At 37.9% G+C, this 22,553-nt stretch overlaps 1 protein-coding gene across 4 annotated transcripts in view; it reads right to left on the bottom strand.

Moving 5' to 3' along the window:
- The window catches only part of arhgef9b (Cdc42 guanine nucleotide exchange factor (GEF) 9b), a 204,930-nt gene that overhangs the window by 28,941 nt on the left and 153,436 nt on the right, over positions 1-22,553 (bottom strand). For 3 of the 4 annotated variants that reach the window (XM_081383248.1, XM_081383247.1, XM_081383250.1), the window contains exons 5-11: positions 14,553-14,732; positions 14,204-14,293; positions 7,963-8,163; positions 7,369-7,548; positions 6,914-7,146; positions 1,204-1,333; positions 940-1,071 (exon numbers count right to left, since the gene is read on the bottom strand). In XM_081383248.1, coding sequence (XP_081239374.1) covers positions 940-1,071; positions 1,204-1,333; positions 6,914-7,146; positions 7,369-7,548; positions 7,963-8,163; positions 14,204-14,293; positions 14,553-14,732 — 1,146 coding nt within the window. The remainder of the gene's footprint in view (positions 1-939; positions 1,072-1,203; positions 1,334-6,913; positions 7,147-7,368; positions 7,549-7,962; positions 8,164-14,203; positions 14,294-14,552; positions 14,733-22,553) is intronic. The other variant, XM_081383249.1, reaches the window with a different exon arrangement.

Here is a 22,553-nt window from a genome sequence, read left to right as displayed (position 1 = left end):
ATATTTAAATTATCAGAATGTTTTTTTTTTACACAGACCTATCCTTAATATCTTACTGGTTTTGTCCATGCAATGAAAGTTTGTGAGGTCCAATGTTGTGTTGGACCTCACTGACTTTCATTGCATAGATAAAAACAGTTGGAACCTTCTTCAAAACACCCTTTTTTGTTTGTTTTGCAGAAGTCAGGGTTTTTGAACAACATGATTGTGAGATGACAGAATTTTCAATGTAATCTGATACATACATGACTTCAATAAAAGTCATGATATTCTTTATATTCATTGCGATTAACTTTAATCTTTTGTCATGAAAAATATTTTATACAAAAGGAAAAACATACAAATTTATAGATGTTGTGAAATAATGCTGATGGAGTAAAAAGCATGTTGGAAAGTATTAACATGGGAAAAACAAAGACAATTGATGGTCATAAATGATATGTCTCACTTAGGGCAAAAGTGAATGCTTATAAAAAAAATATAAAAAAACAATGTAAAGGATGCAACGAGCAGATTTGTAGTAACGTATTTTGTCTTATTATTTGGCAGATTTAGCATGATGTCAGAGCGTGATACAGATCCTGTAAAGCATGTGTCTTAAATGCTTGAGAGTTGGCACCTCTAACTATTGTATGTCCAATTGATTTCACTTGTAAAAGATCTGCAACTGCTAATTTGTGCTATTTCCTGTTATTTTAGATACATCATGTATGAAAAAATACAGATTTAGGATGCGTTTAGAATGCAGTTCTAATTTATAATCACATTTTGAGATTCAAATCTGCTAATGTAAATTAATAAATGCTTATGAATTTAAATTAGTCTATGAGTATTTTTATGATCAGTGTTTACACTTATTTATTTCTCTCATTGTTCATGCTGAAGACCTCAAATCCTTTTTCAAAGAGAACACAATATTATTTTGTAAATGCCATGTACCTTTTTGCACAAGACCAGCTGATGATCAAAAAGGAAGAAGACTCGCTGCTGACTCCTGCCATAAGGCTGATATATCCAGGACATCTCACCCGTGTAGATCAGCTCTGAACTTCTGTCCAGAATGTCATCACCCTAAGTAAAAACAAAACAAAACTTGGCAGTCAAGGCAGACAAACTAGGATCGGCAGTGGACACCCTAAAGAACCTTTTATTAATAAAATGTGTTATTCCCAAAAAAGTTTGATTCCACACAACTTGACACACCTCCCAGTCCAACACTGAGGCTTGCCATTGAGCGATCTTGTCAATGTTCTCAAGTCTTCTTTTGCGCTCATTGATTTGCTGGGTGACGTTCCTCATGACTGCAAGTGCTGCTGCCACATAGCGGTAATCACTGTGGGGGGAAACATAAAGACCCACAGACTATTGATATATTATATACATATAGAACTCATAAAACATGGTTTGGACATGAGTCACAGTAAAGACACAATCTGACCAAACTAATAACACACAAACAATTGTACACTGTAAAACTTAAAAAATGTCCTACCTAAAACTTTCTATTTGAGTTGACTTAAATTGTAAAAAAAAAAAATCTAGGAATTGTAGGAACTAGCAATTGTACTATTTGCATACTATGCCTTTGTTACTCAGAAAACCCTAGTTAATATAAATTGATCATATGAGGCAGAACTTAAACTGAATGAGTTGCATCAGATTTGAGTTCCCAGCATGCTTTGCTTCAGACTCTAGGAGCAAAATGTTGAAATTAAGTTATGTTGTGTGTTTTTGCACAAGATTAATACGGGGGGAGATTTGTACGTGTTTAACGTTCTGTTATGTTTGGTTTTCAATGGGTTTCTATTGTGTCGGTATATTGGGGAGGTTAACATTGTGCTGAAGAGTAGAGCCTGTATTCCGGTCGAGGATGGGTCTGCAAACTTTAAAACTATAGACTGCTTTCTTTAAACAGCAGTACCTGCACTGATAAAGTGGTAGTCTCTCTGTTAGTTAGAGATAGTTAGCTATGGCCAGCTGGATGATTGAAGCACTTCATTTACTGGAGTAACACTTACATGGTCTTTTTAAGGCAATCAGTTTGTATGGTTTTAACAAGTAAATCAGATCACTGTCCAAGTAAATACAACTAAGAAATTCCAAGTAGAGCCCGACCGATAGGGATTTTTGGGTGCCGATGCCGATGCCGATACCGATTTAAAAAAGCCAGATACCGATATATCGGCCGATATTATTTATGTGTATATTATAATACAGTAGCAATATTATTTATGTTTATTATAGTATAGTAAGTTTGGACACACTTTCCAATTGGTGTGTACAAACTTTGGATGGGTACTGTATATAGAATACACAGTATAAACAGAATAAATATATAAATGTTTTGCAATGATCACTCAAATGTGGTGATCAAACACTTGTGTGGCAAAGATATGTAATGGAGGCAGGGTGAATGATAGAATAAGAATTTGAGCTGTAACCAAACTAGTTTGCATTGCATTTTATATTATATTATATTCTAAATACTGTTGCATAATCTTCACTAACGACTTTTTTATTTTAATTTAGTCACGTTATTTAAAACATAACTTGTATCAATAAATATATCAAAAGTGTCACTGACAAAACCTTATCTTCTATTTTTAATCTTAATTTCTCTAATATCTACCAGTGGAGGAAGAACTCAGATCTTTTTAGTAAAGTAAAATTAATAATATCATAATGAAAACGTTTATAATTAAATGTACAGTAGTTTTATACTATTTTAAATAAGTAGTATTCAAAATGTACTAAACGTGAAACTAGGCTACTCTTAATGCAAAATGGCCCTATAAAGTGTTATAATTATATAAATTATTGGAATATTGCTTGATGTTGTAACGTAGCAGAATGAGCTTTAACACTGTGTCTACACCGGACGTGGACGTTATTTTTTGCCACTTTTGCCAGTTCTTTGTGACAGCTTTTAGGTGCTTTATTGGCAGTGCCATCCTTACATAAATCACCGCACGCCAGAGCATGTGAGCGGAGTGGAGCGGGAGCGAGCAGGGAGCGCGAGCGGGCGGATCTTGGACACAGCGCAGAGCGGCAATTTCAAAAGGACGGAGCGTCGCCTTATTTCCCGCTCCAATTTCGCTCCGCTCACACCACAAGTCTGAAGCATGCTCAGTCAAGCCTGACCCTGAATCCATTTGTCTTGCACAGTCATCAACAGTAGACTATTTTCAGGCAAATCTCGGCTCAATAATGGAGTTCAAAAAGTACTTCAAAAAGTAAAATGAGAATTCATATACAAGTGTATTCTATCAATATAAGTCGCTCCGGAGTATAAGGCGCATCAGTCAAAACATGCGCCATGAAGAAGAAAAAACATATATAGGCCTCGCACTGGACTATAAGTCGCATTTATTTAGAAATGTATACAAAAAAAAACAATGTTATGAACGGGACAGTTCTCCGTTACGGACATGAGCGCTCTGAAAGTGGCACTAAAACTGCTTTAAAACTTTCACTGAGACCTCAAACAGAAAGCACAAAGCCTGTCTTTAAATTTAATTTCGTTTTGTATTAATTGTATCTTAATTTTAATCAATGTTTCATCAACCAATTGTCTGGATTTAATAAGAAGTAAATTATATTAGAAAATAGATAACCGATACGAAGGCGCCGGCGTGAACCTGGAGTTTGTCTCATGAATGAACCGAAATTCAGCGTATAGCCTACTTGCCTCACACACCTGAGACATATATAAAGCTTGAAATGTCTACTTTTAAACAGAACAATTCAAAACGAAAGAAAACAGACTGCTCTCCCGTATGAAATGTGCATTTCTCTCAGGCGCGTTCACTACTGCGAAGATCGCGAGTCAGCATCTTTCCAGCCGTCAGACAAAAAAAAAATTAAAATGTCTCCTGCTATATTTTACATATTCATAATCATTAATTTTGCCGGTTCGTTGTGACAGCTTTTAGGTGCTTTATTGGCAGCGCCAATAAAACCTTACATGTTACATGAACGCATCAGCACTGAAAACATAGAGATTTTTTTTTGGAGCGAGCGGGGGGCGGTTTGAGTGGAGCGCGAAGCAAACCTCGTTGAGCGCTGAGCGATATTGAATGGAGCGGCCTGATGTAGCTTTGAGCGGGGGAGCGGAGGGGTGAACAGTTCAGTGAGCGATGAGCGGAGATTCTCACCGCTCCACTCCGCTCATATGATCTGCCGCACGCTGCATTTTTTAAAATATTAATTTATCGGCCATTATAAATGCCGATACCGATAGTTAGGAAAATGCCTAATATCGGCCGATAATATCGGCCTGCCGATATATCGGTCGGGCTCTAATTCCAAGTTGCAGGAAATGTTACATTAGTTAGCTCAACTTAATTAAATGAGTTGTTTGGAATACACACCCAGTATATGTATGTAACTTTAAATGAATTTTTGAAACTAGTTGTTGTTGAAACTAAAAAGTGTTTTTTAGCATATTCTTTTTTCCAAGTCAATCAGTTAGCAAGCTTTTTAAGTAAAGTTAACTAATTAGATTTTATACTGCACTTTTCAAGATGTTATTGATGAGATAGTAAGTTACAACTCTATTAAGTTTTGCTTTAAATTATATTATAGTTATATTCATAATGACTTCACCCTAGGCTGGAAGAGTGTCTATAGGCATTTCTCTGGATTAACAAAACTCTATGTTTCATATAGAGAGATAATAAAACATATAGATCACCCTTTCTCTCCCTGTTTGCTCTGTTTTTTTTACAGCAAAACTCACCTACGTCCCTTTTTCAATCCTGAAGTGAACTTTTTGAAAATAACATGGCTTGGTAATTGATATGTTCGGGTAGCGTCTTCCTTTGGCATTTCAAATAAATTAACACGAGTGGAGAAAATTCTCTCCCCTCTACCACACACTCTCCACGGTTCTTCCTCCTAGCAGCAACTATCGCAGCCATGTCAAGAGCTAAATGGGATAAGAAATGCTTTTTTCAGTGTTAAATTATGGCATAAGCCCAATTATGGTGAAATGACTACCACAAACCTTAGAGAATCATGTTGCATGATTCATTTAAATAATCCCCCCCCATAAATTTTGCATCTGAAAGTGAAACTCCTACGAATGCATTTGCAATAAGGTCAGCTGTAAAAATAACCCTATCCACACCTTTTCTGTGCTAATTTCTCACTGCGTGTCTTTAGAAAATCCTGACAGTCATTTTTTAATATTGTTTTAATATCGTAAATTTAATATCGAAAGAGGGTTTGTGCTGGTACAAGCAGTAAATAAATCTAGACGTAATTTTCTTTCATGGTCTCTGGACCCCCTGAAGTAGTCTTGACTACCCCCTAGCCACCCCATGTGTTAGCAAAAACATAGTGAAATTTAGTGATGATACTGCTATTCTTAGCTTATTATATAAAGATCAAGACATCTCTTCTTACCACTCTGAAATTAACCAGTTTGTAGAGTGGTGTGATGCACACCACCTAATTGTGAATGTGAAGGAAACTGAGGAGATGATATTCGATCCAAAGTCAATTGGAGATCATAGCCCAGTATATATTCATAACGTTCCAATCACACAGGTGTTCTCATATAAATATCTTGATGTTTATATTGACTGTTCTCTTACATGGCATGTTCATGTTGACAACTTGTGCACTTTGTTACAGCAAAGATTGTATTTTTTGAGAAGGCTCAGACTTTATGGTGTCAGTAGTAAGATTATGATGTTGTTTTATCAAGCTGTACTGGAGAATGTGATTAGATACGGAATACACCTATGGCATGGTAATTTGGCAGTACAGTTGAAATCCAGGCCTGGACGTCTTATTCAAACGGCCATGAAAACCATGGGAAGAATATAACCTTTTTATCTCCAGACCCTGTACATAAAGTCTATGCTGAGGGAGGCATTTAAGATTCTGCATGATACAACACACACCTTGAACTGTGAGTTTGAAATGTTGCCATCGGGTAGGAAATTAAGAATGCCAAGTTGTAGATTAAACTGGTTTAAGAATTTGTTTAAGAATGCATAAGGATGAACAGTAGTGTAACAACGCCCAGTTCTAGGAATGCACTAATATTTTGTTGGTAGCACCAGTTTGCAACAATTATTAGTTAACACTAAGTTGTTAACACTTCGGAAAAAAATATAATTCGTCGTTACACTACATCCTTATACATCACTTTCTGCCAGTACTTTTACGTGCTTTTCCCAAACCACTGAAGTGACGTTGACGTCCGGGTTAGCAGTAGCATTAGCCATCAGGCAAGTGTTATTTAAATAAACTCCTGATGTACTTACAAACTTTCCATTGCCTCATTTTATGAATACAGAGCCTATTTGTACTACTGTAGAAGTTTGGTACCATTCTGGGCTTTATTAGTTGGGTAATTTACGAGATCCATTAGAGGATCCATTAGCGCCTGCACTAAGCCATCCCGCTGATATCTCTAAATAAGCTCTAACTTTAATAATGTTCAACCAGGGGAAAAAAGGCTTCTGGGGGGGTGTTTGGCTTGAGGTCATGGTGCAAAGGACCCTAGGTTGATTTTACTCTGAACCATCCCTTTAAACATGCAAAAAAGCATAATAGGTCCTCTATTAACCAGTTTGGATGACGGCATAATCTAAAGTGGGCTGTGCTATCAGGACAAACCTAAAATATTTATAAACTGAAAAAGATTTGAAGGGATTGTTTAAAATTGTATAAAAGTCTTATAAGCAGCAACAGAACACATTTGATGAAGGTTTTGCTGCTAAAGAAAAATTAACAAGTTACTAAATTCAAGGCTTCACTGTGAAAACTGAGTTTAGTCAGATGTGTTTGTCTTTAATTGTAGTTAAATTTAGATCATAGCACATTTTAAGTAATCAATACAGAAATCCCGATATTTTCAAAAGATTCACAAACTTTATTTTTTTACATGCGTGTGTGTTACCTATGTTCCTGTGCTGTGTACTTGAGTAACTCTGCAAGTTGTAGTGGGTACTTGCAGATCTTCTGCACAGGGGTAAGGAGGAAGCCATCAATGGCGATGTCGATCATCTGCTGGAGGAGGCGACAAGCTTCAAAAAAGTGCTGATAGCGCCCATCCTTCATCAGCTTGGAGAGCTCCATACAGGCATCAAGGTGGTTGTTGCAATACTCTGAATAGATCCAGAAACCGTCTTGCTGCATGGAAGACAGTCGTTAAGGTCAGGACTGAATCAAATTAACTTTTTTAAAGTTTACATGAATCAGTTAAAAAGTTTGAATAGTCAATTCCCAACCATTATACACATGCTTGAAATTTTCTAGATTTATTATGAAAGAGCTTGTAGGTACTACAGCTAAAAATGGCTATAATTTCAGATAAGATGTTGTTAACATCAAGTCATACGGCAATTTACTCACATGTTCCAGAAAACACGGTCCAATTTCACTAAGATGGGGATCCTCAATGTTGTACTGTTTCTCCAAGTCCCGCACAAATCCCATTTGAAATCTGTAGATTTCCTCAATGTTACCAAAAATCACTTTCAATTGGTCATCATTGAACATGTCAATCCTCTTTCGGCACTGCCTCAAGTAGCCCTACAGAGAGAAACACCTTCAGTTTAGCATTCTGCAAGCCCCAGACGAGTAAATCAAGTGATGCCCACCACAGACCAACAGTGAAAGTGTGCGGAAACTCATTCTTCCTAAATGATTATGTCTCTTCAGTAACCTTGGATTCATATGGATTATTTTTTACAATGCTACAAAGAATGTTTTGAAGCATCAAAGTTTTGGTGGAATGGACCTCAATGAAGGGACAGAAATATATCAGGTTTCATTAAAATTATCTTCATTTATGTTTAGAAGACAAATAAAAGTCTTACTGTTTTGGAATAAAATGAGGGTGAATAAATTATGGCAACTTTAATTTTTGGGTGAACTATCACTTTAATCTCTCAATGATACCAAGAGGTCGTCATAGTCATAGTCATCTGATAATGGCAGCAGTACCTCACATATGTCCTTAAGGTGTTTGATATAGTGACGCTCAGTGCTCATGATCTCATTGATAACATTGGCCCTCATCTGATCTCGGTTCTGAAGTGGTTGGCCAATGCACAGGCAGCCGTTGCTCGGGTCAGTGTGTCCATTCTGCACCTCACTGGCACCCTCAGTTGATTCTGTGGCCACATTTTCCTGGTTAACCCATAGCTGGCAGGAAACAAAACAAAACAGAGGCATAGAGTCATACATTATACAGTATCTCCAAGCTGTGAGTTTTGCAACGGGGAACAGGTCTGACCCCAAATTCTCACTGGGATTGAGATTGGGCTTGCTGACTGACAGACAGTTGTTTGGACTGAGAAGTTTGGGCAGTTAAAGGTCCCATAGTACAATGGTTACAAAAAAGCAAATGCATTTCTCTGCAGAGTTCCACTGAAGATAGTTGTTCTTTAACCATTTCGACTGGACACTTCTTATTCCAAACGAATGACGACTGAGTCTTGCTCTCATGGCCTTGGTAATAAGACCAAATATGTGTCTTTGGTCTGGGTCTCAGCTTATGGTTTCTTAAGAAACCACACATTGTGGCAAGGTGGCACAGAAGCTGCTTCTAAAGTAGCATATATTTAGTTCACATAGACTTAAATAGATTTAAATAGGAATCACAATCCTGGGAAACAATGAATCACACTCTTGAATGTTATATTACGATAATATGTCTTGGATTGTTTCTGTGGTGGGTCAGTGCCAGTATATTTTGTGGTTTTTATTACACTGAGAAGGCCTAGAAGGTTATGGAAAAGGATGACGTTTCAATTTTGTTTTTAAAATACACTGAATAAATAGAAAAAATAATGTACTTTAAAAAAAAAAGTAACTGGGTATAATGGATAAATTCCAAAATTTTAATCATTATGAAAACATGTTCTTGGTGTAACATAACAAAAAAGAACGAATTTAAAGGCACACTATGTCATTTTTCGTCCCTAGAGGTCGCTTATACAAAACAAAGGCGTAGCTTGATGACGCCGTGATTTCGGCTCGAGAGCAGTGGAGCTTTTATTATGCTGCAGACAACCTCTTCCAGTCATATATGTGGGGTAACAGTTTAGATACATTTGAGTGTGTTGAAAGTTATGTTATAACACTAGATCGATATTAGGTATGATAAAACATGGTACTCGCGGTAAATCAAGAAAACTAGCGTTAAACAATAAGACTAACTGTGTTGAGCTATATAACAATGATTAGTTTCCTGTTGATGAATGTATCCAAACAGTTGCTCGCCTGTCTAATAAAACACATAATATATTAAAGGGACCTATTATGCAAAATATAGTTTTTTTTTGCAGGGTGTTTGGACATAAATGTGTGCTGGCAGTGTGTGTACACAACCACCCTATAGTGATAAAAATTCACTCACTGGTGTGACGTCACAACAGCCACAGGCCCCGCCCACGAATGTTGACAGACACTGCCGTTTTAACATAGAACTGCCCTGATCGAGTTCACAGCGAGTTGTACACATCCGCCATTGCTGCACTGACGAGAATGTCTCCCAAGCATTGTAGGTGTTGTGTGGCTGGATGTATTAATCCACATAGCTCTCTCTATTTACTCCCGAAATCTGAGCCAGCCGCTGTAGACGAGGTGGATTAATTTTGTTTTCGAAGAAAATGCTCCCTCAACTCTACCGAAATTCGTTTATGTACTTATGCACTTCTTATACTCTGTTTGCTCAGCTCTTACAGTGATTTTCTAGAGTAAAACTGAAGCTCCATCTTTTGTGTGATGTAAAATAAACTTTATTAAACTCATCAGTATATTTTTGGCCATCATTCGGACGGGGTCCGCTACAGCAGGCTTGTATTAATAGTGGATACAAGCAGATGACAAATATGCTATAACCGTAATTAAACTAAACTCTTGAGGCTCCGCCCCCTGTGCCGTGCAGCAGCAGCTCATTTGCATTTAAAGGGCACACACTAAAACGGAGCGTTTTTCTCAGCCCCAAAAAGTGACAATTTAAACATGCTGTAAAAATGATCTGTTGGGTATTTTGAGCTAAAACTTCACATACACACTCTGGGGACATCAGAGACTTATTTTACATCTTGTGAAAAGGGGCATAATAGGTCCCCTTTAAAGCGTGTTTGGTGTTTCCATGGTTTCTACAAAATAAAACCGGAAATCGAGGGTAAGGCGGGTATGATGTCATTGATAGGCGACGCACAGACACAGTTCGTGTCCTGGTTAAAACTGCTTATTTCTCTAGATTTAAACATTCTTGGAAACATTTGGGATAATTTAAGCACAAAAGTCAACAAAATATATAGCATTGTTCTAGTGGTTTTTTATGAAGGTAAAACAGTAGCAAAACTCGAGAGCATGTAAATGTGAATTTGAGAACTTGTACAATAAATATTCGTACTTGTACATGAACATTTACACTCACAGCCCCAATGTGAAAACCTGTAAAATAAAAATCTGAAGTTGAATTTTGAAATTTGCACTCGCAGATAATAGTCACAAACCTGTATTCTGAATCTGAAGCTGCAGACGAGTAGACACAAATGTGTAAAATGCCATTCACAGAAATACAACGACAGGCACAAACTTGTAATATATATTTTGCGTTTAATCTTACGTTCACATTCGCGGTACTACCTCAAATAGGCACTTGCAACTTCTCAAATCTGTCACTGCAATTTCAAATTTCGCGCCTTGACTTTTGCTACTCTTTTCGCGATATATCAGGTGCAAAACTAACTTGTGCACTTGAAACTCAGAAGCGGTGAGAGAGAAAGGGGGGCGGGAGGAGGGGGGGTCAAAGGAGACGTTTTATTGGTTGGCACCTAGCCAATGAAATGGGAGTTCGATGATGTCACGAAACCCGCGTGCACTGAAACACTAACATGGCTTAATGCATTAGACTGATATTAAAATAAATAAACGATATTATCAAACTCAGTAGACACAATGCTTATAATGCATACTACAGAAAAGCAGATGAGCACAGAATATGACGTAAAACATATGACGTATGCCATACATATTTGCCATATCTGGTATATATATATACCATAGACTGTAGGCTAAAAGACACACACACACACACACGTACGTACGTATATATATAATTTATTTATGTTTTGTTTGTTTTTGTGTGTCCAACAGTTAGGCTAGGGTGAATATTTAAAACATTTACAATACATTTTTCCAAAGCGACTTGCATTGCATTTCAAGGTATACATTTTACATTCTTATCAGATAATTTAGGTGCATTTTCATTGGAATTGGCATATATATAAGCAAATGTGTGTTCAGTGCAAATAAACTCGCTGCCTGTGTTTTATTAATAAAGGAACAAATTATGTGTTTTTTTATTGTTTTTAATTTTTATTTTATAACTGTTGGTCCATTAAGCCTCATTAAGTGTTTTCTTGGGTTCGAGGAAAACGTACAATTAAACGCGTTGCGTTCATATTCTGTGCTCATTTTTTTTCTGTATGCTTTATGGTGTTTCCTGAGTTTGGTCTTTTAATACCACTGTCTCAATTAAACGCGTTGCGTTCATATTCTATAAAACTATTCCAGTAAAACTAATGATATTTCATAAAAATATTTTCCAAGCGTTTTAAAAAATAGCTGATACATAAGCATAAATGTTTTCATTGTGGCTGGCGTTGTTCATTGGTGAGGCATCGACCAATAAAATGACTTCATTCCGACCCCAGCCCCGCCCCCGACTCTGCTCTCTCAAGTCTGCATTTACAAGTGCACGAGTGAGTTTTGCTACAGGCATATCGCAAAAAGAGTAGCAAAAGTCAAAGCGCTAGGATTTGAAGCTGTACTGCCAGATATGAGAGGTTGTGAGTGCCGACTTGTGGTTGTACAACGAAACTGAACTAAAGCACAAAGATAAATGTGTAGTACACAATTGTGCCTGTCATTTTGTTTATGTAAATGACACTTTACACATTTGTAACTATTAATCTGCAACTTCGAATTCAAAACACAGGTGTTCTGAGTATTGTCTGTGTGTGCAAATCGATAGATGCAGCTTTTCACATCAGAGCTGCAAGTATAAATTTCAACTTACAAATACAAATATTAATTTTACAAGTTCTCACATTCAAATTAGCAAGCTTTCGAGTTTTGCTACTGTTTTACCTTCATAGTTTTTGGATATTTTAATCCACAAATCTTACATATTGTGCCTTTAATATAAAAAATTTAGCAATGCAAAAAGATTTATTTAAAATTTCAATTATTTGAAGAAATTGGAAACATTGACAATAATATTAAACTTACTTGTTTTAAATGAATACTAAAGAAATGTTTTTTTTTTTTTATGTTTTTTTTATGTATATGTATTTTTATGTTATGTGTCTGAGTCTTGTCTAGAGGTCGACCGATTCATCAGTTTTGCCGATATATCGGTACCGATAGTTGATTGGTGGATCTATCGTTATCGGCAAAAATCCATACCGATAGTTTTTCCGGGTTTTGTCCGTTGCTGGAGCGGCTGAGAAAAGTATGCTGTCATTACACAGTGAGAGAGCGCTGAGAAGAGACTGCTGGAATTATACAGAGCGAGAGCGGCCTCTAGAGGCCAAATAAAAACTATCACTGGCACCGCGTGTTGTTTATTGTAACACGCTTCACGGAAAGCGCTGACACTTCAGATGCGCATTTAAAACACCGACAGCGAAACGCTATGAATACAGAACACTACAGTCCATGTTGCCATATCATTACAGAGTAATTCATTTGTTGACTAGATGCTGCATTAGCAGAGAAAGTATGTTTGAGGACTAACATTAGTACCTCAAGTGGTTAAAACAATGTGACAAAAATACACGCAAACCTGACCCAAATGTTTAATATCGCAATTGTTACAATCTATTTGCATTAGTTTATATCCAGCTGGTCACTTTTATGCATTCATTAGCTGGCGAAGTTGCATATTTAAAGCTAGTGACGTGATTACTTTCTCAACAATATGTTCATGTAGCCGACAGAAACATAAACCAATCAGAAACGCATTTGACTCTATTCTTTTTTTATCACTGCAATACATATTGTTATTTTGATTAGATAATCATCAAGTGTTCTAATATAGAAGCAAATAAAGTGAGATACTATACATGTCATATAAATTTATGCAATTTTAATGCTCTGGACTTTGCAGATATTTAAAGATGGCCATCTTTAAGCATAGCAGACTATTTTAACTATTTTACTAATTTTTTAGCATTAACTAAGGTTAATAAATGTTGTAGTATTGTTCATTGTTAGTTTGTAAATTTCAACATTTACTAATACATTTTAAATTGAGTTTTAATTTTAATTTTATCTGTTAACCTTAGTTAATGTACTATGAACTAACATGAATGATCAAGGTACAATTGTCTTGCTCAAATATTAATACATACTGTAAAAAACTGTATATTGCATAATGTATATACTAGTTCATGAAAGCTAGCTAATACATCCTCGTTAACAAATAGGACTTGCAAAGTGTTACCTGTGAAATTGACATATGTTTCTAGGTTATAGCTAAAGAAACCTGTAATATTTTAATGTTTAAATTATTTTCTGTAGAATTCGGTTGATGAATCAGTTATCGGCACGTACGGTCAAACCTAAATATCGGTATCGGTAAAATCCACTATCGGTCGACCTCTAGTCTTGTCATAGTCTGGGTCTCAGAGATTCGTAAGAAAGACCATTGACCATCTCCATTTCACAAGTCACCCTTGCATGGCCTACTAATCACAAAGAAACCCGTTCCCATCAGAAAGATTTGCTTGAGCGTCTAAAACCATGTTCCCAGTCAAAAAACAGCTTAATACGTACCAATGCCTGTGAATTTCAATTTGGAATTATTAGAGTATTTTAAATCGTACACACTTGTTGCATTACAAATCTTGGCATCTACAAAGATGCAAACATAAAATAGGATGCTGCCTGGCAAAAAAGAGAAGATGGTTCTGAATGAAAAGCAGCTGCTAACATTTATTTCAACATGAGGCCTGTGATTTGGAGGCTACTACAAAACTAATCCAAAGCAGCACATGTAATGAAGAAACATGTTGGATGCTTATGTTCTAAATCTACCTGAAAAGCTATGAAACACACTAACAGCGTGATTTCAATTGGATGCTTTAAAATGCTTTGTGAGAGACGGCTGTGTTGACAAAATCAGCAGCACTTGATGAGATTTGAGGAGCTGGGAACGCACCTTTGCTGTTGTGTTATGGAACCTTGGAGTTGCTATAGGGTTGATATAGAAAACTGGTTTTGTGTAAGGTTGAGGAGGGTGGGGATCAACCTTTGGAAAGAATGACAAAAATACACTGTTTTAATTTACTCTTGTTGTGGAAGAATAGAAATGGAACAGTGAGATGGAAGTGGCTTGGCAACACTGACTGCGTTCATTTCAAAGTCCAGACAGACGCATCTAATCAGGATCAGTGTCCCAAGACCTCATTTCTTCACTTGAGACCTTGAGCCGCATCACAATTAACTAATAAGATCAATGACCTTATAAGATGAGATGAGAGTTAGTCCAAAATGTGGCTGAAACCTACCCTCACAAAGCTGGCGGGGAACCAGCCCTCCTCGTCATCGATTTGACCCCACCACCAGTCTTTATTGGAGGCATCCAGGACTTTGATGACGTCTCCCGCCTTAAACGCCAACTCCCTCTCGGCCATCGTGACGTGATCCCATACTGCCTCTGCGCTGACCACTGAACCTCCGCTGATCAACTGTAGAAAAATACAATGACCATGATGGAGAAGCGTTCATTCTTTTGCACACGTGACTGTTTCGAAACACACTCCCCCATCTTCCATATCTCAGAAAAACAGGTAGTCCCGTCTCAAACTCATGCCACCGGTGGAGCCAGTGTTGCTGTGTTGGGCTGTTCAGTAGCTCTTGCAAATACAGCCCAATGTTTTGAACACATCACAATTGTGTCTGCTCATTAAACTATGATAAGTGAAAGTGTTTCCTCAAAGGTACACCTTTGTGCCTTATCATAGGCGTTCATATTAGTCCCATATTATCTTAGGGTATATAATATGCAGAATGAGCCTAAACAACGCATTCTTGCAGTGATTCACAGGCTCATTTCTACACATGCAGTACAAACAATTTCTTGTCCTTTATGGCATCTATCTGTGACGTAAGGAATGCTGTTTCCGGGTCCTCTGTTTCCAGTGAGAATAGTGATGGGTCGATCATGGACAAATCATCATTTTGAACAAATCTTTAATATGACTCAGGAACACGAGTTGTCTCAGAGGCTGATTTGTTCATTTTGCATTGACTATTGCACAAAATCCTATAGGATCTGCACAGGAAACAGAAATTATTAGTTCACCTCTTCGGACTTGAGTCATTTGTTCTTTTGTCACGTGACAGCTATATTAGATACAGAAATTAGTTAATAATTCCCAACCTTCCTTACAATCAATTTTTTTTTTACGTGATGCGTTTCTGGTCACAAATTTCATACAGTTTATAAATTTGTGAATTTCAGTCATGATGGTTCTTTTCCAAAACTCGCGATGAACGTACAACTCAGACCCGAAGACTCGGGAGGTGAACTAATTTTGTTTTCCGGTACAGACTGCATTCAGCCTATGGGGATGTGATGTGACCAAAGAACAAATGACTCGGATCGAGAGGTTAGGCAGACTGTATAGTGTCTCTGTGCTCACGGCATTATGGACACCAATATTTTAACGATTCATAAAAGATTAATAATTATTAATAATTAATAATTTTGTGACCATCTGAGATTTTGCTATGGAGATAAGTCACTTACTATTCTCACCACCTCATCATGTCTTTTTTAAAATATATATATAGCGTAGTGCTTAAATCAAGGTTCACCAAGGTGTTAAATTTACCCGACTTTTCATATCAACAGAAAAATATACTGGGATAACCTGGCTTCTCTTAAGACTCCCCTGTTTCAGAGCGGTCATAGTTAATGATATGCTAAAGCCCGCCGGCACGTTGACGTGATTGGTTACAAGGTAGTTAGTTTGTGACGTAAGAAACACCAGCGATTTCAAACCACGTTTTTGAGACTGTCTTTGCTTCACTGCAGTTTTAAGGAGAAAATACTCAGAAGTAATGTGATAACATGAATTTGCACATGGTTTGTCTTAAAGCATATTAAAAACACCACACAGACATATAAACAACATTAAAGGAGAACTCCGGTCAATTTTAACATTGAGCTCATTTTTTTGTAAAGTGCTGTCAATACAGAGAAAAACGACAAAAATCGGTGTTGCCTACACCGTGTTATTCTCTTTTTAAAATTTGCGCCCTGTTGACTTCAATGGGGCATATTTTAAACCTGCTTTTACCCTCTTAACATCCTTGATGTGTCATTACAAGTGGCTGGGCAAAAGCAGGTTTAAAATATGCCCTATTGAAGTCAACAGGGCGCAAATTTTAAAAAGAGGATAACACGGTGTAGGCAACACCGATTTTTGTCGTTGTTCTCTGTATTGACAGCACTCCAAATGTACAAAAAAATTTGCTCTGACCGGAGTTCTCCTTTAAACACTTGATTTTCACCACAGGTAGTCTTAAATGAAGTTCAAAACGTAGGTTCGGGAGGAGCCTAAATATTCAATCATCATTACGAGCATACTACATAAGCAGCAGACACCACGTCATCTCATTGACAAATTCTTCTGGCAGCCCTCCTCCTCCCCTTCTCCTCCAGTGAATTATCTCTATCCTCTTATGTTAACTCGGAGCTCAAGCCGAGCCTCGGGTTCGAGCCTCCTCCAAGGACAGCAAGCCAAGTTAGTTAACCTTTAAGGCTGAACGGGCAGGCGAACTAGTGAAACACTGATTGCTCAGCTTTGTTTCTTAAATCGAGCAACTCATGTGATATAAACAGTAAAACACACAGCAGGAGGATTCTTGATTGGCTGTTTGTACAGTATATGGCTCCTCTGACAGTGTCACCTCGAGCATGAGTACCAGTCAGTGCATTTGTCGATGGTTGTCTCTGATCTCCCCTGCTGCGTACAGCACAGCCACAGGTACAGCACATTTAGACTCCAGCCACAAATGCCCGAAGCCTTCTCTGGGCCAAGACTGCAAACAGCATATGCCAAAGAGCCGATGAACAAAACCACAAGTACATAACTACAAGAAGATCAAACACATACTCTGCAATTATCCGGATGATTAATGCCAGTAAATATCCTCTCTGGCATTTAGCAAGTGATTTTAGACTGTTCTGTGAATGTAGCCTAAATTATTAAAAATCCAGAAGAACTATGTCAACAGATCATAATATTAAGACAACTTCAGAGTCGCCTCTCATTATGGAGTAACAGGATTCCAGTGAATGTAATGGAATTATTGTTACATAATCGGCCTCTGTTCCCTTCATGTTTCTGCATACGTTATGCGGTAATGAATGCTATCTGACGTAGCACCAAGCGCATATGAACACACAAAGATGTCAAAACTCAAAAAAAGAATGAGGAAACATGTCCTCTATTTATCATTTCACATCAATGTGCTATTCTGTCAGATTCATGGAGACTTTCTTATCTTTTAGGAAGAAAAAATTCACCTTACTAAACCTGACTAAAGTGAACTTCTACAAAGGAAAGCATTTCATTAACATCAAGTTAGAATGAAAATAAGGAACTTACCATGTCTTTAATGGGTAGAAATTTGCTTAGAATTTGCTTTGAAATTTAATGGAAAATTCCATTAGCCCAAATTCCAACATCCTCACTGAAGAGTCAGTTACTAAATGGTGAAAAATATTATGTAAGAGACTTGCGTCCTGAGAGTGAGGGCCAATCAAAGATGCACAAAATTGCCAAAGACAGGTGTACGCATTCAAACACATACGCAACATTTTAAACATATGTGCCTTTCGAAGCATAAGACTGTCAACCATCTATCTAGACTAAGTAAATAAAACTAAAACAGTTTAGAAAACAGCTCCTAGCCCCTGTCAAGCTTTTCACTGTAATGCTGTGGAAACTGACAATTCACAACTTGCCAAAATGTGGCACCACGTGTACTGGCATGTGATCACAGCTCTGATCAAATAATAACAGATTCCCAGAATGTATGTCTCTATGACATCTGGCCATAGCCTATCTATAGCCTATAACCATTTGACTGTAATTTTGCCTCATTATATTTTGGAAGGACTCTGTCTTAAATAAGCTAAATGCATATAATCTGACCTCCTCTCAAGCAAGACTGCATAGTATTTTATCTCAAATTCATAGTTTATAGTCATGGATCATGGAAATGGTTCATAAATATCTTCAAAAATAACTGATAGCAATTATTCTAGCACAAATACAATGTGTCTTGGCGTGGTTTTAGAGCATTGTCCATGAATATTAATAACCCTTATGTTCAAAATCATTCACACATTACACACACGTAGGTACGCGAAGAACACACACGCACACACTTCAAATTGTAACGATAAAATATATTTTACCATATCCACCGCTGTATAGAGTAGAATCGCAGATACGAGGACTCGTGAAGCAGCCTCAGATGTTTCCAGGAAAAGAAACAATCACAGATCTTTGTGTCTCTTTACGATTGTGTGTCAGTCATGCTGAAGATCCTTCAGTTGGAGCCCATGAAGATTATAAGAATCACGTTGACCAGCAGTAGAAATGCGATAACAGCGAACACCGCCACCGTTTGCACGTCCAAGGTCATGCTGCAGTGCTGCGAGATTCGCGAAGCTGATGTCAAACCTGCGATCAGTAGCCTACAATTATAAATGCATCCAGCCTCATAGATATGCATGCAGGAGGTAAAAAACCACGACACTCCGGCTATGTCTCAAACCCTAGTGAGCTGCCTACCTAGACAGCATATTTGGGCTGAGCATCTGCGCGCACCTGTAATGTCCGGCAATGCTGTGTTGCTAGGCAAGTACGCAGCTCGCCAGGTTTTGAGATACAGATCTGTTTCTCTCTGTGCCTTACACGCCAAGACACGCACATATATGCCTCATCCTCACCATCATCTTTATCGGCATCTTTAGTCGTCAAAACAGCAGCGGAAATCAGCGCGAGGAGTCACTATTCACAGTGCTTATTCTATAGCACAGATGACGCGCTTCTGCGTTCAACCAACCAGATCCCGCGTGTGTGATGATACACCCTCACCATGGAAACACTGTCATTAACATTAACAAACATTCAGACATTCAGACTCTATTATATAAGGCCTAACACACCGTTAGTCAATGTGCATGCAGTTAATAAAATTACTGACTTAGTGATTAAGTATGAAGGTTCAAGCTAAGCAGTTCAAATGTGCAAGACATCGATCTAAGATCTTACAAATGATTTACAGAATGAACTCATCAACAACCATCCTAAGCCTTTTCTTTTCACTAGCCTATTAAAAAGTGAATCGTCTGACAATTTAATAACTTAAAGGTGCTGTATGTAACTTTTTCACTCTACTAAAGCATAAAAATACCATAATATGTTTGCAGATATTTAGGAAACATGCTGAGTTCACATACTTGTTTCTCGGAAAAACACTTCTACAGCCAGTTATTTTACTTTGAAATTTCAAGTGTACTTTGAAACTCGGTGTATTGCAGCCAGCAAACAAACTGGGTCACAGATTCAAGAACGAGAGCATATTAAAATATGGATAAATCAACTCATCAACTTACAGTGTGTGTAAGTCTCCTTGACTTTCATTGTCATTTGCGCTCGTTCCTGTTGCATGTCCTCAAACTGGCAACCCGCTTGAGCGTCGAGTCTGAGGAGGAGGGGGCGGGGGACACAATGTTCTCCGTATTTTGAATTTGGACTGCAGTACCTATTTCGACCACTAGCTGTCATTCTTACAGACTGCACCTTTAAAGGGGTCATATAATGGTACATGCACTTTTACAAGTTGATTGTACTGAAATGTGTGTTGGCAGTGCCTGTACACAACCATCATAAAATTATAAAAATCCATCCAGTGTTTTTTTTTTTAAATCTCCTTATATGTTTTCCCCGTCTCAAATCAAGCCGCTCGATCGTTAATTGACAGCAGCGTTTCAACACAGACCTGCCCTCGCTCGTGAGTCATCATAGTCCGCGCGGTCATTGTTGATACGCTGGAGCAGAATGGCGTCTAAGCGATTGTGGTGTTCTGTTCTTGGCTGTAATAACGAACACAGCAGTCATTTTAATGTTCCTAAATCCGAACCGCTGAAGACGCAGTGGCTGAGTTTTGTTTTCGAAGGGAATATTCTCAATCTCCACGATCAACGTCAATGCTTTCATGTTTGCGCGAATCATTTCTCACCAGACTGCTTTATAAAGGAGGGTCAGTATAAAGCTGGTTTTGCTAAGAAGCTGCTCCTGAAAAAAGGATCGGTACCAACTATTCGTGTTCCTGCTGCATCTCCAGAAGAAGAAGTGAGTGTAAGGTTTTATTAACCTTTATATTAATCTTTATATTAATATTTGCAAATCGCTAGCACGCTTCACGATGAATGTGGCTAAGGTTTACACTCAGGGTACATTACAGCATGTTTTCTATGTACAACGTTCTCAATATAATTCATAATCCCACGTTTATAATGAACAATGCGTTATGGTTATTGTGTTATTACAAACTGTGTACGCAGGTGTTAAAGCAACAACATGGAACTTTTCCTCTGCGGTCGCCCTACAGGTTGGAAGCGGAATTGTCCATTACCGCTGCCGTAAAATGATTTATGGTTACTGTATATGAAGCATGCAGGTTTTTTTTCATATGGGCAATGATAATATTATTAATCTTCCCCCTTTCATAATTTATACATGTTTAGTAGACTAAACATTTTAACTCAAACATTTGCGATTTGCATGTCGATTGCAATGCTCAAATCTGAACGAGAATGATAGCGATAGCATCCTAACCATCTAAAACTACCATGTTAGTGTTTACTAGCTACCAGATTGATAATTCGCTCATCTACTAGCTGATTCATGAAGATAAATAAATGGAGGACCAGATAGTTTCCATAACGTAGCCAGGCAGACAACAGATTAGAAAAACTAAAGATAGTATGCAAGCAATTTACAGTTACTTACTAGTTCAACAGCATGACGGCCAAGTCAGCATCGGTCTGGTAACTCTCCTCCTCCATAAGCTAACGCCAGCGAGCAAACGCTCGACCCATATTGATCCTCGTCCTGCCTTTCAGTTTATCACTCTCCCTTTTCCTCTTTCGACTCTACTCCGACAAAACCTTGGACTTCTTACGTTTCGCTGCTGCTTCAGCCATGACGAAAACAGACGTACGAAAACAAACGCGCTGGTTGGCCACATTTGAGGAAGTGGTGGGCAAAGTGACGTATGCCGTAAAGCAGTCGAATTTTGTAGTTCTTTTTGAGCGCTGGTTACTACCCGCACCCCGAAGTTACATAGTGCCAGTAAAAGCGATACAGACCCCGTCAGGCTCTGGCAGACGTCTCATTCAACCTATTGTAAGTCGATGTACTATCACAAGGGTCTTGGAAATATATTATGAAGGTTGAAAAGTTACATGTTGTTGCTTTAAAGGGCACCTATTATGCAAAATTCACTTTTACATGGTGTTTGAACATAAATGTGTGTTGGCAGTGTGTGAGCAAAACCACCCTAGAATGATAAAAATCCACCCAGTGTTTTTTTTACAATCTCAATAAATCATAAGCACTGTCTCAGAATGAGCTGTTCTCAGATTCGGTGCAATGTGACATAGAATTGCACAGGCCCCTCCCACGACGGTTGATTGACACTTCAGTTTGAGCATAGACCCGCCCTGAGTGAGCTGGACACAGAGTCCGCCATTGTTCGACGCTTGAGCAGCTGTAGACAAGAATGTCTCCTAAGCGATTGAGGTGTTTTGTTGTTGGATGTAAGAATGAACATAGCAGTCTTCATTTACCTCGTTGTTACTTGAGGATGGATCAGTAATGTTTGTGATCCAGCTTACAGTCTCCAGAGCGACAGGACTAACGTTACTGATCACGGCAGAAATGAAAGTGAGAGCGCACTCTATCACAGCTCATCGAGTCGTTTTATGGATATAAGGTTTACCAGTTTATTTAGCACCTACTGAAAAGATGTGTATATGTTTGTTTACTGTTAGTTGTAAGGAGTGTTTTGTGTACTTCGCTGTGTATGTAATGTAGATGATAATGAAAGATAGAGAGAGTTTATGGATAAGACTTTAATGCTCACATCTTATACTGTGTTTATTCAGCTCTTACTGTGAATCTCTGGAGTAAAACTAACGCTCATCTTTTGTGTGATGTACAATAAACTTCACTGAACTCATCAGTATATTTTGTTCATCATTCGGACGGGGTTTGCTACAGCAGGCTTGTATTAATAGTGGATAAAAGCAGATGACAAATAAATTATAACCATAATTAAACTAAACTATACCTGTTCTATCTCTATACAGCATATATTCTCTGGCTCTGTGGGCATTATTGTCCGACTCCGAGTCGAAATGAACACCGCAACTGAGAGTTTCTGTTGAGATTGTCCTTCTGGTTCTTCTGAGCGCGAGC

This window comes from Scardinius erythrophthalmus, assembly GCF_964197995.2.
Source record: "Scardinius erythrophthalmus genome assembly, chromosome: 13".
NCBI lineage: Eukaryota > Metazoa > Chordata > Actinopteri > Cypriniformes > Leuciscidae > Scardinius > Scardinius erythrophthalmus.
This window is presented reverse-complemented; position numbering and strand designations above follow the sequence as displayed.